General features: G+C 35.7%; 1 protein-coding gene across 1 annotated transcript in view; it reads left to right on the forward strand.

The window, feature by feature from the left end:
• Positions 1-14,349, forward strand: part of wdr11 (WD repeat domain 11) — a 153,299-nt gene extending 138,950 nt beyond the window's left edge. Inside the window, exons 23-26 of the mRNA XM_016567154.1 lie at positions 4,946-5,043; positions 5,611-5,756; positions 6,494-6,573; positions 14,066-14,349. Of these exons, the coding sequence (XP_016422640.1) occupies positions 4,946-5,043; positions 5,611-5,756; positions 6,494-6,573; positions 14,066-14,268 (527 nt within the window). The 3' untranslated portion in view covers positions 14,269-14,349. The remainder of the gene's footprint in view (positions 1-4,945; positions 5,044-5,610; positions 5,757-6,493; positions 6,574-14,065) is intronic.
• The last annotated feature ends 3,235 nt before the right edge of the window (positions 14,350-17,584 follow it).

A 17,584-nucleotide genomic window follows, 5' to 3' on the forward strand; every position in this document is an offset into this window, starting at 1 on the left:
CTCCTATTTAATTGAGCTCTGTCTGTTTGGCGCTCGTTCATTGAAGTCTAGCAAAGAAGTTTAGCGGAGAATCCCAAAGCAGAAGGTTCATGCACTTCTGACAGAAAAATGGAAGTATGTCCATGGCTTTCTAACATTTACAGATGCAGAATATACCTGTGAAATGTAAGTTATGCATTCAGGAAGACTGCACATCTCAAACACATTAAACAGCGCGAGTAGCCCAGTGTCCCTGACAGTGGCACACGCAGCCTTTCTGTCAGAGCATCTGACGGGGCGAGCCGCTTAAACTAATATGCAAAACGAAACTATAAAGGCCCTTTCATTATAAAGAAAATATCGATATATCGTACAAAGTCGATATACCCCCAGCCTATTCAGACATTCATATGATGAGTTTCAAACAGCAAATTAGTCATTCGGAGAACAAATTTTATTTTTGAACATGAAAAATTTACAGTGGTCCAGACCTCGTTGATCTCATAGCTGGCTACGGGCTTCGTTGCAAAGCAGTTTCTACATTACATTTAGGAGTAGTTTATCAGCGGTGACAAGGTAATGTCCATATGGCAGAAATGTACTGTAAAAAGCATGCAGTTAATTAGTGACATGTATTCAAACAAACAGGGAACATTATTAACAGCAATGATTATATGTTGCGATCAAACTTAGAGGAAAGTTTGGTAGTTTTGTATGTTGGTTTAGGGTTGTCGTCATCTGAGGTCCTCGGAGGGGCTGGCATCATCTCTTCTCAGGTGTTCGGTCATCTCAGATTATCATAGGAGGTTGAATGCAGACTGAAGCTTGTGTAATTCCTAGTTACCTCAGGATTCCCATCCCGTGGCAGAAACAGAAATGCAAATAGAGAAAAATTAGCATAGCTGCTGTTCAAACCAAGCAAAGAGATAATGTGTTCAAACCCGGTAAAGAATGATAATGTGCATTTGATCAGATATAACTGGAGTACAGGTTATGAGATACATTATGTGAATGTTTGGCTGAAGAGATGTGTCTGAACCCTGAATGTTATCAGGAAGACTATTCCAGAGTTTGGGAGCCAAATGCGAGAAAGCTCTACCTCCTTTAGTGGACTTTATTTTAGGTACTACCAAAGGTCCAGAATTTTGCAACCTTAAGGAGCGACATGGATTGTAACGTGATAGAAGACTGGTTAGGGCCTTATAAGTAGTAATATTTTGTAACTGATACAGAACTTAATAGGTAGCCAGTGTAGAGATTGTAAAATTGGGGTAATATGATCATATTTTCTTGACCTCTTAGGGACTTTAGCAGCTGCATTTTGGACTACATGTAGCTTGTTTATTGAAGATGCAGGACAAACACCTTGCAGTGCATTACAATAGTCCAGTCTTGATGTGTGAATGTGTGAACTAGCTTTTCTGCATCAGAATAAGGTAACATGGTTCATAACCTGGCAATGTTTATAAGATGGAAGAATGCTGTTTTTGTAACATGTGAAATATGATTTTCAAAAGACAAGTTGCAGTCTGATATAACACCCAATTTTTTGACTGTAGAGGAAGGAACAGTACATTCGTCTAGATGTAAATTGTAATCTTAGAGATTCTGTGTACTTGGTACATTAGTTTTTTTTTTTTTTTTAGTCCAATAAGTAATATCTCTGTCTTATCCAAATTTAAAAGGAGAAAATTATTGGTCATCCAGTCTTTTAAAATTGTAACACACTCTGTTAGCTTAGATAAATTAGAAGTTTCATCTGGGCTTGTTGAAATATATAGTTGAGGTATCATCAGCATAACAATGGAAACTATTCCTATTATTCTAATATACCAATATATCAAGGGGCAACTTGTATATTGAAAATATCAGAGGGCCTTAAGACAGATCCTTGTGGCACTGCATACTTTACAGGTGGTAATTGAGATGATTCTCCGTTTAAATAAACAAAGTGGTAACAATCAGACATGCACAATCTAAACTATCTTAAAGCCTGCCCTTGAATACCTGTATAATCAATCTACGGGGTATCAATCTAATACCCGTTTTGTAATCGATCTATGCGTATGTCATGATATATAGTGTGGAACACAGCACTAAGATCAGGTAAAACTAGTAATGATGCAAGAAGCAAGTCATTTATAATTTTAACAAGTACCGTTTCTGTGCTATGATGGGGCTTGAAATCTGACTGAAATTCTTCATAGATATCAATTTTTCTTTGCAGGAAGGAGCACAATTGAGCAGACACAAATTTTTCTAAAATGTAAATTGTGAATATATAGAAGTAAATCTTAATATATTGTTATAAGTCTGAATATATAGAAGTGAATCTGAATATATAGTTATAATTTTAAATATATAAATTTAAATTGTGAATATATAGAAGTAAATCTGAATATATAGTTATAAGTCTGAATATATAGAAGTGAATTTGAATAGATGGTTATAATTCGGAATATATAAATGTAAATTGTGAATATATAGAAGTAAATCTGAATATATAGTTATAAGTCTGAATATATAGAAGTGAATTTGAATAGATGGTTATAATTCGGAATATATAAATGTAAATTGTGAATATATAGATGTAAATTTGAATATACAGGTGCATCTCAAAAAATAATATTGTGAAAAAGTTATTTTTTTATAACTTATTTCAAAAAGTGAAACTTTCACATATTCTAGATTCATTACATGTAAAGTAAAACATTTCAAAAGTTTTTTGTTGAAGCCCAGGTTTCTTTAATAGCAGCCTTCAGCTCGTCTGTATGGTTGAATCGACTGTTTCTCATCTTTCTCTTGAAAATATCCCATAGATTCCATATGGGGTTCAGGTCAGGCATGTTGGCTGGCCAATCAAGCACAGTAATATCATGGTCAGCAAACCACTTGGAAGTGGTTTTGGCACTGTGGGCAGGTGCTAAGTCCTGCTGAAAAAAGGAAATCAGCATCTCCATAAAGCTTGTCAGCAGATGGAAGCATAAAGTGCTTTCAAATCTCCTGGTAGACGGCTGCATTTACTTTGGACTTGATAAAACACAATGGACCAACACCAGCAGACTTCACGGCACCCCAAATCATCACTGACTTGGAAACTTCACACTGGACTTAAAGCAGCTTGGATTCTGTGCCTCTCCAGTCTTCCTCCAGACTCCAGACCTTGATTTCCAAATGAAATGCAAAATTTACTTTTATCTGAAAAGAGGACTTTGGACCACTGAACAGTCCAGTTCTTTTTCTCCTTAGCCCAGGTAAGATGCTTCTGACATTGTTTCTGTTTCAGAAGTGGCTTGGTAGCTCTTTTCCTGAAGACGTCTGAGCGTGGTGACTCTTGATGCACTGACTCCAGCTTCAGTCCACTCCTTGTGAAGCTCTCCCAAGTGTTTAAATCGGGTTTGCTTGACAGTATTCTCAAGCTTGTGGTCACCCCTGTTGCTAGTGCACCTTTCCCTACCCATTTTCTTCCTTCCAGTTAACTTCGCATTTAATATGCTTTGATACTGCACTCTGTGAACAGCCACCCCTTTCAGTAATGACCTTCTGTGACTATCCCTCTTTGTGGAGGGTGTCAATGATCGTCTAATGGACCATTGCCAAGTTAGCAGTCTTCCCCATTATTGTGGTTTCAAAGAACAAGAGATACTCAGAATTTATACTGTAGGGATGGTCATTTAATGAAACTCAAATGTAAATATTCTAATATTTTGAGATACTGGATTTTTGACTTTCATGAGCTGTAAGCTCTAATCATCAAAATTAAAACACTAAAAACTTTTGAAATGTTTTACTTTACGTGTAATGAATCTAGAATATATGAACGTTTCACTTTTTGAAACAAGTTACAAAAAATGAACTTTTTTCACGATATTCTAATTTTTTGAGTGTATACATACACACACACACACACACACACACACACATATATATATATATATATATATATATATACATACACATACATGTACATACATATACATATATACAGTATCTCACAGAAGTGAGTACACCCCTCACATTAACTACTACAGTGTTATTATTATAGTTTTATATTTAAAAAACAATACTATTTTTTTTTTCGTTTTAGCCATTTTAGTTTTAATAAATAACATCTAATAGTCTGCTTCTTAGATTAAAACAAATATACATATTAACTAATATATTATGACATATCAGTATCTGCGTGACATGTTTAAATGCATGCCATTTTATTAGAGTATGTATTAATAACATGACTATATTGACATTTAGCATATAAATCCATGTGTTAAACAGGCTACCACTTTTATTGCTCCGATGCAAAATACACCACCTTTATTTCATGCTAAGAAAAAAGTAACATGACTCAAAATATAAAAATACTGATATCAAAAAATACTGCACACCTGTTAAATGTGTATAATCTAAAATACTGTGCAGTACTGTGTAGAATACAGGAAAACGTAAACACAAGCTCACAGTCTTTACATTTACTATGCTGCTTGAATTCGTTCTAATTCTGGTGAACATTCACATGAATGCCAGGACCAAGGGTTTCCCAGTAGAACATTGCCCAGATCATAACACTGCCACCGCTGACCTGCCTTCTTCCCATAGTGCATCCTGCTGCCATCTTTTCCTCAAGTAAACAATGCACATGCACCCGGCCATCCACCTGATCTAAAAGAAACCCTGGTTCTTATTAGTAAATTTAAGTTTGTAACCATTTAAGTGTGAAACCATGTGAATGCTATCTTAACTATCACTGTGGTGTAATGTGTTAGTCTAGAGGCCCACCATCTATGCTGGGCATAGTAACTGTTTTATGTTGGGATAATATCTATATTATACCAACCTGAATTACTCAAAATGTTTGCTTTCAAGTGTTTGCTTAAAATGTTTGAATGCTTTCAACATTGTTTTTGTTGTTGTTGTTGTTTTTTGCTGTTGTCTCCTCACTGTTTCTCTCTGCATCTCTGTCTCTTAGAGGGTGTGCAGTTGCTCTGCCTGATCGACAAAGCAGCAGATGCTTGTCGTTATCTGCAGACGTATGGAGAGTGGAACCGTGCTGCCTGGCTGGCTAAGGTACTGTACTTTGAGCAAACACAATCTAGAGCCAGTAATGAATCAGTTCTTTGTGATATATTCACAATTGCTTTGCTAGCAATATAAAACTGATAAACACTGTGAATATAGTTCTGATTTAAACATTAGTAGCAAAAATTGTGTTAGAAATGGTTCAATGCATTTCCACAAATGTACTTATAGAGAGAGCTATAAACCAGACTCTTTGGAGTTTGTTTTGGCCAATAACTACCCACTTAACCAAACAGAGTTTTATTTTATGTGTCAGGGACATATAAATCTGAAATTGAGGATGTCACAGTAAAAGACATGGAAAGTGGCAAAGTGTCCTCTGCAGCACTCATTATATCCTCCTGCTATCTTATAAATACAGCTTGTTTCCTGATGGACTAATAAAAAACCTTCCATGTTGAAGTCATCCAGTTAGATTGGAGCAGCCAGCCAATTATACTGCAGTTTTATGTGATCAATATGCAGCAAACAATCTGTAAATAGTGAGGAAAATTAATGCTTTGGAATCTCATATATCTTATCTCTTATGTCTATCTTGATGTCTCTCTCTCTCAGGTGCGTCTGAGCCCAGCAGAAAGTTCAGATGTGCTGAAGCGCTGGGCAGAGCATCTGTGTTCTCCTCAGGTAAATCAGAAATCAAAGGCCATCCTGGTCCTGCTCTCATTAGGATGCTTTCACAAAGTGGGCGAGATGCTTCACAGGTACGCATTTCTTTTCTTTTTGTTTTTAATTTAGACCATTCAGAGTATTGTTGCCCATTCATCCATTAAAATGTAATGTCTGTTTTAGGAATGAAGCATAAAAAATAGTAAAATAAAAAACAAATAAACAAAATTGACAAATCCTCATGTTGTTTCAAAACCATATGGCTTTCTTTTTCTTAGAACACAAAAGCAAATGTTTTGGAGAATGTGTGGCTTTGTTTATATCAAACCTGACACAGAACATGCCAAGTTGTGAAAATGAAAAAAAAAAAACTAAGATATTGTCTTCAGAAATTTAGGAAGATACTTACTGTATACCTTATAGTACTTTTTTTCTAGTCACTGATCACAGTATGCTTTTATTGTTTCATAAAAGAGCAGCTTGGCATTCCTTTAGAACTTTTCCTTTGTGTGTTTTATGGAAGAAAAAAGGTCATATGGGTTGGAAATTACCTGAAGGTAAATTATAGTTTTCATTTGTGAAGAATTAGTTTAAAATTGGATAATACATTTTTAAGTGAGAATATCAATGTCACTCAGTGTGTTATGTGTCATGCCTGAATGTCAATAAACTCTTTGTAAAAGGCACTGTTTTATGTATCATCTAGATGAAAATGACACATCCTAGGCATTCTGTTAAAAAGTGTAGCATCCACCAGTTTGACTTTGAATGTGCATGTTAAAGGACATGATGCTCAGATATACCTCTGATATATCTTTACATTTCTTGACAGCATGAGATATTTCGACCGTGCTGCACTCTTTCTTGAAGCCTGCTTGAAATATGGTGTGATGGAGACAAATTACGACATTAATATCCTTCTAATGCATATTCCAGTTTTTCAAACCGGAAAACGCAGCAAGACTGTATTCAATTTAAAACTAATGCCATAAAAATTGTAAACTAATATGCATATATTGTTTATTTGTTTGCTAACTAAAATATTAAAGACCCCATGAAAATGTAAACATTTATTGATAGACAAACAATGTTTTGATGTCTCATCTAAAAGTAGATGAATCCTAATATATACACCACCCCCCCCAAAAAAGGCTAGTGCAAGCCAGGGCTAACAACAGACTCAGACCTCAAGAACGAAATCAAGCTTTGCTACTCTAAAACCCGCCCTTAAAATTGTTCCATAGAACAACATCACACCCCCCACCATTTCACCAACAAGGGAAAGCTGACTAAAACAAACAAAACAGAAGTGGGTGTTTGCACTTCACATGCAGACTTCAGCCATCATCAATATGTAACCAATGATTTAGCAATTTAATTGTTACCGTGACAGTAATTTATTAATTTGTGTCCTCAGTGCACATAAAAAGAGATCACACATACTTATTCAGTCATGCCTGCTTCCGTTTTGTGTTATCACAGGAATGCACAGCAATGCAAACAACTTGATTTGGGGCTTACTTTAGCATTTCTATTAATTTTCCAGGAAATTATGCAATCTGAGGAGGTTTGAGCTCTCTTCCATCTCACTATACTGTTATCCTTTCAGCCAGAGCAACAGAAAACATCTCTGGTTATGCAGTGTAACCAAGCTTGCATTGAGTAACTGGAGATGCTTCCTTTCCTTTCAGCTCACTCAACATTGTGTCAAAAAAATCTGCTGCCAAAAGTAACTGCAGCAGAATTAATATTACAATCAACTAATCTGTTCGTCCAGTGAACATTCAGTGTAATTTAATATCAACTTTAGCATGAACTTTAAACATACCATTAAAGTTGATTTAACATCAACTTTAAACATACCTGGCAATAAAGCTCATTCTTCTTTAAGAAATGTTATTTTTGTGGCCACGAAAAATAACTTTAATACAGTAATAATGCACCAGAGCATGTAGCAAGATCGGCTCGTTAAAGGAACTTGGTTTGCAAGTGGTGACCATAGAAACAATACTTAACTTAAACTTGAACTAGTCTAAATTAACACATACACACACACTCTCATAAATACATGGGGAAAAAGGAACGTAAAAGTGAGTCAGCTAACCACCTAAACAGAACCATCAGCACCTTTGTAACAGAGGGGCCTCTGTTTAGTATAGTTAAATGTACGATACTTGCATTGCCTTGGATGTTGAACAAGCATCCGGATACAGTCTTGGATGAAAGTCTTGATGGTTCAATAGTTTGAAGGTGGTGAAGTTCTGATCAAGTTCGTCTGGGTTGAGTGAAGCAAAACGTACTTCACCAATGTTATTCTGACCTGGATGTGGTTGGGAGAGTTCTCTCCCAGATGGAAACATGCAACATTAACAACTTTTTGCAGTGTCACGGTCAGACTGGATGTCTCCATTTCTCTCCAACGTTCTCTCTTCACTTGGAGTCTGGAGGTCATGGCTTTTAACTTCTGCAGAGATCACACCTCTTTGAGTTTGGCTTGACCAATGTAAAAAAAAAAAAATAAAATGTCATTTCGAGCAGGAAAGTTTTGTTTATTTGAAAGCTAGCTCATTTGCATGATCACAGTGGGCAGGCAGTTTGGTGTCCCTTTATACTCTGAGTAATATAACAAGTATACAACGCACATTATGTGGAGGTGATATACACCAGTTGATAGAAAACTAAACAAGGATTATTTTGATATCAACCACGACACCAATAGGATTACACTATCTAATAATTCTATCATAAGGCATGCATTTTGGTGTTAAGTTGTGGCTTATGGGGTAGTTCACAGACATCTCTGCTGTTAGGAGATTATTCATTAAATATAACAAATAATAATGTGTCTGATTAGTCCAGCCGTTACAGAGTACAACTTAGCTTTCTGCAGAGGCTCAAACTGAGGTTCTGCAAGAACCTTCAAGACTAAAGCCAGATCCCAAATATGCATAGTTGAGATGCAAGGGGGGGTTAACCATCTTGTTCCCCTTAGAAACCTTGTAATAAGGTAATTTCTGCCAACTGAGTGACCATGAATGTGGGAATGAAAAGCTTTGATCCCAGCCACACAGATTCTGAACATAGAAGCATGGCTGTATACAGTATGACTCGTCACCACACCGTGCTGGGTGCTGTCAGCAGCTCCACTAGCTTCTGAGAACTATGGTTGGTTAAGCCATCTCAGCACTACCTGCAGTACTTGACTGTCTTTCCAGCTTGATGTTGTGTATCACTTAACCAGTAATTTTACTGGAGGAAACGCTTACTTGTGAGTCCTCGGCCAGCAGTGAGTTAGAGCATCCACTCCCAGAGGGGATTGCATCAATGAAAAGAATAAATTAACTGTTTGGGGTGCAGTCTCCACTCTCCATAGATGCCTTGACTGTACAGCAGGGGTTTTCAAACCTGTCCTGGAGCACCCCCAGCACTGCACATTTTGTATGTCTCCCCTATTGGACACACCCTATTCAGGTCTTGCAATCTGTACTAATGAGCTGATGAGTTGAATCAGGAGATATACAATGAGGGAGATATACAAAATGTGCAGTCCTGGATGTGCTCCCAGTACTGGTTTGAAAACCCCTACTGTATAAGGTTTCACAGTAAGGGGCTAGAGCATCCAAGCAGCTTTTAACCAAAACCTGCAGTGGCCGCATATGAAGCAGACAAAAAATAATGTCGAGGCTGCCGCCAACAACCCAAACATTCTCTGAAACTTCCCTGACTGGAACAAAGTGAAATTTAGCTGAAGGGAAATTAATTATGATATTTATAGGGAATTTTGACAGAATCACTGTTTTACAGCTGATCAACTGAATCGGCCAGTGATTAATTGAATGGCCTTAACAATGAGTTCTGCAGCTGATTTTAATATCAAAATCATAGTGAAAAACACTGTTTATTATCATGGTAACAAGATCGGCAGTTTAAGACATTAACTTGTAAGCACAAAACACAAGATACTTCTCTTTTCAATACGAACAAGACTTTATTGGACAAATCTAATACATATAAACTAATGTAATGTAAACACATGCACTCACACATTCACACAAGTTGCAGGAAGAAAGAAAGTGATAAAATAAGGAGTTTTAAGAGAGTGAGAATATGGAATCCCAAGTTTCTAGCAATTTCTTAGACCTCAACAAACATCCATCAATTTATTTACCCTTGTACCCAATTTGTTCAATGAGGCTATGAAACTTTATATTAAATGCACCAGTTCAAACTAGACTCTGGAGGTATTATACTTGCGTTCCTCTGTGTTTTGTGGCGTTGTGGTGGAAAGGGGGTTTGCCAGGTTGTTGCTTTGTCTTAGCTCGGGGGGTTGCTATGTTTCTCCTCCCAATACATAAATCAACATGTTATCTTGTTAGTCACATGGTCCAAATTTCCCACTCTTGCAGAGTATAATTTAAACATGATTTCTATAACAAGAATATCAAACACACACACACATACCAAATTCGGACATAAACTTATAAACTATTCAATGGTTATTAAAAGGGACATAAACAATGAGTGATTAGAACATGATAGTCACATGTGTGGGTTACAGACATGACATTACTCTTTGCATCATTTCAGAATGATCTAATGCATTTATATATGTAAAGGCAGTGAGGAATTCAGTTCTGTGAGGAAAAAGTCAGAAAGGTAGTAGTAGGAGTCTGGTCTCTGTCATGGGTGGGGGAAATCAATCCAAGGAAGTCTTAACTCATGATTGTCCTCGTGGTTTTACTCATGATGGTCATGTTGTGTTGTCTCTTTGTCTCTTTTGATTCTTGGGTTACCCCAAGTTACATCTCCTGACTTCGATAAATTTGTCCTTTGTTCATGACCACTCCTCAAGCCCCAGTTGGCTTGCTTTGAATTCAATGTGCCAAAAACCTCTTTGGCCCCGAGGAAGCCCAGAGGTGGCCCAGTCAAGCCCCGGAGGTGACAATGGAAACTCGACTGGCCCTGGCACCAATGTTCCCTCTAAGCTGCGCGCGCACGGCCGCGCACTTCTTCCACCGCGGCCGCGCAGAAGAAATAATGTGCCGTGCACACGCATAAATGAGTTGAGAAAGCCATTTGCGAAAGCTAATGAATTGCAATGCTCGGGTAAACCGCTATAGAGTTGATATCACTATAGAGTTAGAACCAGTGAATGCGGTTTACAGGTTTCATAGAAAGAGAATGATGTGCGCCAAATGAGTCGCTGTAGAAACCGAATATTTTAATGGTTGCGGACGAAATAGCTCAAATCGAGAGCCAACGCAAATGCAATGACATGTGAAATAAAACGTCATCATGTATTAAAGAAGAGTGGCTTGATTAAGTGCTGGAAATAGCGGATGATGGGCACAGAACGGTAAGAAAACTCAGAGACATTTAGTCAACACAGGTGTATTGTGCAAACTGTACTTCATAGGGATATTTAGATGGCTATAGAAGAATTCACGTTCACGTTTTTTTTAAATAACTTCCAGATCTCCGTTTAAATGCTTCAGTTTGTTTTCTACTCTATTCTATCAGTTTAAATGCTTCAGTTTGTTTTGATATTATATTATGTTAGGCCTATATTATAAACCTAATAAATAATTGACCTTGTTTTTTAATGGAGTCTCTTATGCTCATCAAAGATGTATTTATTTGATCGAAAATACAGAAAAAAAACGGTAATATTGTGAAACATTATTGCAATTTCTAATATTTTCAGCATCATTACTCCAGTCTTCAGTGTTATATGATCCTTCAGAAATCATTCTAATATGCTGATTTATTATCAGTGTTGAAACTGTTGTGCTGCTTAATATATTTTTTTTTTTTTGGAACCTGTGCTACTTTTTTTTTTGATTCTTTGATTAATAAAAAGTTAAAAATAACAGCATTTATTCAAAATAGAAATCTTTTCTAAAAAATATAAGTCTTTACTATCACTTTTTATCCATTTAACACATTCTTGCTGAATAAAACTATTAATTTCTTTAAAAAAAGAAAAAAAATACTGACCATAAACTTTTGAATAGTGGTGTATATTGTAACACAAAATTTATATTTTGAATAAACACTGTTCTTTTTAACTTTTTATTTATCAAAGAATCCTGAAAAAATATCACAGGTCCCAAAAAAATATTAAGCAGCACAACTGTTTCCAACATTGATTATAAATCAGCATATTAGAATGATTTCTGAAGATCATGTGACACTGAAGACTGGATAGCAGTTCCTCTTTGCAATTAAGCCATGTAACTACAAGATGGATGACAAAACTTAAACGTGATAATTCTCAAGCAAGTTCTTAAGCAGTTTTTTTTTTCTTCTTCTTTTTTTTAAAGGTGACATATCATGAAAATCTGACTTTTCCAGGCTTTAAGTGCTATAATCAGGTCCCCGGTGCATCTCCCAATCAAGGAAATGTGAAAAAGATTAACCCAGTAACTTTGTTTTGGTAAGCCTTTTTCTGCAAGCGTCTGAGAAAACGAGCGCGTCTGATTTCGCTCCCTTGTTGACGTGGCAAAGGGATCTCATTATAATATTACCGCCCCTTAATCTGTAAATGTAATACACCCACAGCGCCGTTATTGTGTTTTCGCAAGCGACAACGTTGTACCAGCTCTAATGCCATGGCCAACGTTTGAGCAAAGCATGCTAACTGTCCTGTCTTTGGCTGCACAGATGAGCACAGAACACTGTTTAGAGTCCCAGCCTCAGAGGAGACAAGAGCGGTGGATTTATTGATTTATTTACTGTATATTGCTGCTGCCACACAGATCTAAAATAAACCTGCGATTTATTTCCCCGCAGATTACCTTCACAGACATAACCGAGCTGAAACTTCACAGACACATTCTGGGGACACCAAAGACTTTATTATATATTAGAGATGATATATATTGTAAAAAGGGGCATAATATGTCTCCTTTAAATTGCAATAATATTTCACAATATTATTTTGTCGAAATAATATTCAGTATTTTTATCAAATAGATACAGCCTTGATGAGCATAAGAAACTTCTTTAATAAACATTATTGATCCCAAACTTTTGAATGGCAGTGTATTATACTGTTAAAAAAAAAAAAAAAAAAATGTTTTCTCAGGTAACCTAAAATGTACATAATTTAGTCACAGGTCAAATTAAATACAAATAGCACATTAAAGTTAAAAGTTACACACTTTTTTTTGTGCGCGCTGTACAGGTCTGGTATGAAGAATGTTTTTGCTCAGGTGGCCGAAATGTCCGCCCAATAGAGAAAAGTTTTGCTCAGCAAGAAAAAAAATTAGAGGGAACATTGCCTGGCACTCACAAGCATTCTCTCATTTGGCCCGACGGTGGATACGCAGCTATTTACTCACACTCATGCTGTCCCAGATGTCTATGACATTCTTTCTTCAGATTAATACAACATAGATTTTGAGAAAAGTAATCTAGCTCTGTGAGACCCATATAATGCAAGGGGTGCCCAAAAGTTGACGCTTCAAAAACTGCACAAAGCCACCTTGAAGAACAACCCATAAGACCTTAATGAATTAATCAACTTTGTCTGAAGCAAAATGATTTCTGAAGACATTAGCAGTGTTCTGATTGATTGGGTCCCTATGCAGTGTCCACTGCCCATATACCTATGCCATTTGCAGTGCCCTTCAAACTGATCATCTACACTCCCTTTGGATTTAAATCTCATAGGAATCTTACATAACCTGTGAAGCCCACTTTACAAAGCACTTATGTTCAAATGGAAAACACCTATTGATAGTTACTGTTGTATTCACTTTGTGTTTTTTGAAGCCTCAAGGTTTGCATTACTATCCACTTGAGTTATAGGGACTCACAGAGGATGCAGAGTGTGTATATGAGGATGTTAACTGTGACAGGCTAATTTATGGTGAAAGAATACATGTAATTATGCTTATACTCTTCTGCTACACATAAAAGTATTTACTTTTTCTTCACAAAAAGAGTACCTTCAAGGATATAATAATAGCAGAATTAGGGCACAGCAATGCTCTTTAGAATGATAATTCTCTTGCTTTTAATACCAGCTGAATTGTAAGTAATAAGTCCCACTCAAGCTACCTGTTTCACTACAAAATACATCAATACAAGAAAATAAAAGTCATATCATTTCCTGGGGTCTTTAAGAGTCACACTGACACTCTGTTTAATGTTTGAAGCAATTCATTTCACAGGGTCTGAACAATGGCCTAAAGAAATATTTGGACACTTCTACATTTAAAATGGTCCTTTGCAATTCAAAAAACTGGCTTACAAGACACCATTTACTTATGTGTACTGGTGTCCACTTAAGTTTACAAATACTTTTAGGGGTCACATTAGTAGTAAGTAGTTACTTGGCCTTTTTTTTCTTTTATATTACTTTCCTATTCCCAGTCTTCCTTAACCACAGCATCTCCACATAAGCTTATAGGTGCAGCCTTTGTGGACTACGCTAAGCTGCTTCGCTCCATCGGACTGCAACAGGGTGCTGTGCTATGGGCGTCTCGTGCTGGAGAGACGGGAAAGGAGCTGCTGGATGAGCTGTGCCAAACAGAGAGTATGGGGCTAGAGCCCAGCCCCACTGAGGAGGAAGTGGACAACTCTCTTGGCAATGTAGAATGACTTGCCCCCAAGTACACCAGTGGGGGAAAGAGAGGATATGTAAAGAAAAACTTAAGATGCATAATATCTTTAAAAAAAAAAGAACTATTATAGCACCCACACTCTTAAAAAATAAAGGTGCTTCACGATGCCATAGAAGAACCTTTTTTGTCTAAATGGTTCCATAAAGAACCTTTCTGTTTCACAAAAGGTTCTTTGTGGCAAAAGAAGGTTCTTCAGATTATAAAAAGGTAAGAAAGAGATGGTTCTTTAAAGAACCTTTGACTGAATGGTTCTTTGTGGAACCAAAAATTGTTCTTCTATGGCATCGCTGTTAAGAACCTTTTAAGCACCTTTATATTTTTAAGAGTGCATAAGCATGCAGGTAGTCGACAAACACACATCTTTTCATTCAAATTAGTTGTCTGGATTCTTAGTTATCTTTTACCATTCTCTGCTGGTTGTGAGATGTGTTGTACCCCAAGACATTCCCTTAGCACCAGTTATCTTGCTGTAATGTATTCCAAACCTGCTCTTGCACGTATTTTATCAACTAAATATTGTCATAGTGAATTAAAACGATCTAAAATAATAATAATGTTAATAATTAATTAAAAATACATTTTGAGAATCTTTAAAATGAGTTTGTTTTTGACATGAAATCTGCCTAAAATTTCAGATTATTCAGGGAATTATTTAAAGATAAAATATAGAAAAGAAATGAATGGAGTGTTAAAGGATTAATCTCTTGAAACACCCAGTTTCACCCCAAAATTATTATTTTTTTATTTATTTTTTTGGATGTTGTGGTGGACCCAGAGATATTTTTTAAAGGTTTCATGAGTATCACTGTAAGTTGTCTAAATGGCTCTAAATGGTTCAAATTTAAATGCAAAAACATGAGATGGGTGCAGCTGTTTATGTTGTGTATGACTTTCATTGGTTAATTTTGGTTTGTTGGCTATATTTAACAAGTCATAAAATGTAATAAAGATGTGAATTTGACCCATTTTTAGCCTCAGCCTTTAGCTTAGTTTCATAGTTGGATTGCACTTGTTCATGCAGGTGTATGATATTCTGTAGTCCAGGAAAAAAAAAAGAACATGATCCGGTTAGCTTCATGTCTCCAGAGAGTTACTGTATTTGGATATTGTCCTGTTGAAATAAGATGTGACTACATATCCTTGATATTTGTGGCACCACCTTTGTGTCTGTGATTTACAAATGAGAGTTGATGTTTTGTTTTGTTTTGTTTTTAATGATTAGTTCATTTGTTGATTTATGATTGTTGGAATGCCTTGTTTTGGTATGATTGTGAGTAATGATTTGTCATTACTTCATAATTTAAGTGTTGTTCCTATTTAAACATTTGTCATGAATGTTACAGGTGTTTCAGCTTACTGTATGGATATATGTATATAGGTAAAGCAATAAATATAGCTTGTACCATCCATTTTGATTTTCTTCATTACAATTTCAAAACTTTTTTTTATGTAATTTAGTTTTTTAACAAGCCATATTTCATGCCGATGAAGTCATAGGATTATGAAAAAAAATATGTTAGCCCAATTTATGTGTCTAATTTATATGACAAAATATGATATCACAGAGTGCTGCCATCTAAGTTTGCTGTGCTGTCTATTTATGTATTTGTCTATTTATTTAGGCCCCTTGAAGAGTCATTATCATTTGTTGTTGTTTTGTTTTGTTTTTTTATAGAAAAAAAAAAACATGCATTCCTTTAGCATTTCAATTACATGTAGCTGCCCCATGCATTCATTGCATGAAAGCTGAACTGGATAACAAGCTTTCTTTACTAGGTTTTCTGATGAGTGACACTCATTAATCATTTATATTGTCCTCCAGGAGCATCAGAGAGTGATTATGGAGGATATTGCCTTTTACAGAAATGCTACGCTTTACAGGTAGGACCTAAGTACCCCTGTACCAGCACAGAAAACTGCAGCCAAATGTTTGTCATATCAAACTTTAGTTTCACACTACTACTTTACTCACTACCTAAATCACTCACTAAAAAGTGATTTCAACCTTGATTCTGATGTGACATAAAGCAGTGATATATGTGGGTTGTTGACTTTTTAACTAGTCTTGCCATTAACACTACATTTATTCATTCAGACTGATGTGTGGATGTGGAATGTGCACTAGACATATTACAATCGACTAATCTGTTCAGCCAGTGAACATTGTGTATTTTTTTATTTTTCTAATTTTCAATTCTAAGAAATTTTATTTTTGTGGACAGAAATTAACCTTCTTGCAGTACTAATGCACTAGAGCATGTAGCAAGTTAAAAGGACTTTGTTTTGCAAGCGGTGACCACAGAATCACTACTCGGGATTTGTGCACAAAAGTTTTATTAAACTAAAATACGAACACACATTAACTAGTTTAAACAAATGCATATATACAATCAAGCATACATGGGTAAACTGGAAAGAGAAAGTAAAAGTGAAACTGTGAAATTTGTTCTGTTTACGTATCAGTTGTTGTTTTGTTTTTGTTTTGTTTTTGTTCATGCAAATATTTACACACATATTGTTGATCATTAAAGGAGCTAAGTGATAAAATACATTCTATACATTTTTTTCCCTGTTTTCACACTATTATGAACAATCTGGTTCCTAAATTTCCTAATTCTCTACACTGTAAAAAAATTCAACTTTCGAAAAGTTCTATTAACCAATGTAAAAAAAGTAGCTTGAACAAAGAATTTTTAGTAGGAGAAGTCAGTTTAATTTTTTGTGTGAACTGAACAAAAATACTCTAAACATGTCGCTAGCAAAAGTTGTTTTGTTTTCCTTACTTAGATACTCAAGCATTTGTTCACAACATATCCAAATGTTCTCCCAAGTTTTCAAATTGAGTCATCTGAACCAGTGGCGGTTCTACATTGAATCACACCCTGGGCGAGACCCACTTCGAGCGTTGTTTAAAAAATAAAATGACATGAAATTATATGTATAGGCAAAAGCAATGGGATTTTTTTTCAATCACCAATAACTTTTTGGGTTTCAGGATTTTTTTTAACCAAAATTTGTATAAAGATGATTCTCAACTATGTTATGAAAGATATAATGGAATGAATTGATACACCATTTTACTTTATGCAATATGTGGGTAAAATGGCCATAAATTAATATTCCCATTCAATGCAATGTATCTATACACTGTATCTAATTTGCATATTAATGTGTTCTTGGAGCAACATTTAATGAAAAAAGAAGTGTAATAATTGGAGTAATAATTGGCAAAATTGTTATAATAATATCTAATATTTCATAGGAATATTGATGTATAATTTATTTCCATATTC

The sequence above is a fragment of the Sinocyclocheilus rhinocerous genome, unplaced genomic scaffold (genome assembly GCF_001515625.1).
Source record: "Sinocyclocheilus rhinocerous isolate Xijiao unplaced genomic scaffold, SAMN03320098_v1.1 scaffold552, whole genome shotgun sequence".
NCBI lineage: Eukaryota > Metazoa > Chordata > Actinopteri > Cypriniformes > Cyprinidae > Sinocyclocheilus > Sinocyclocheilus rhinocerous.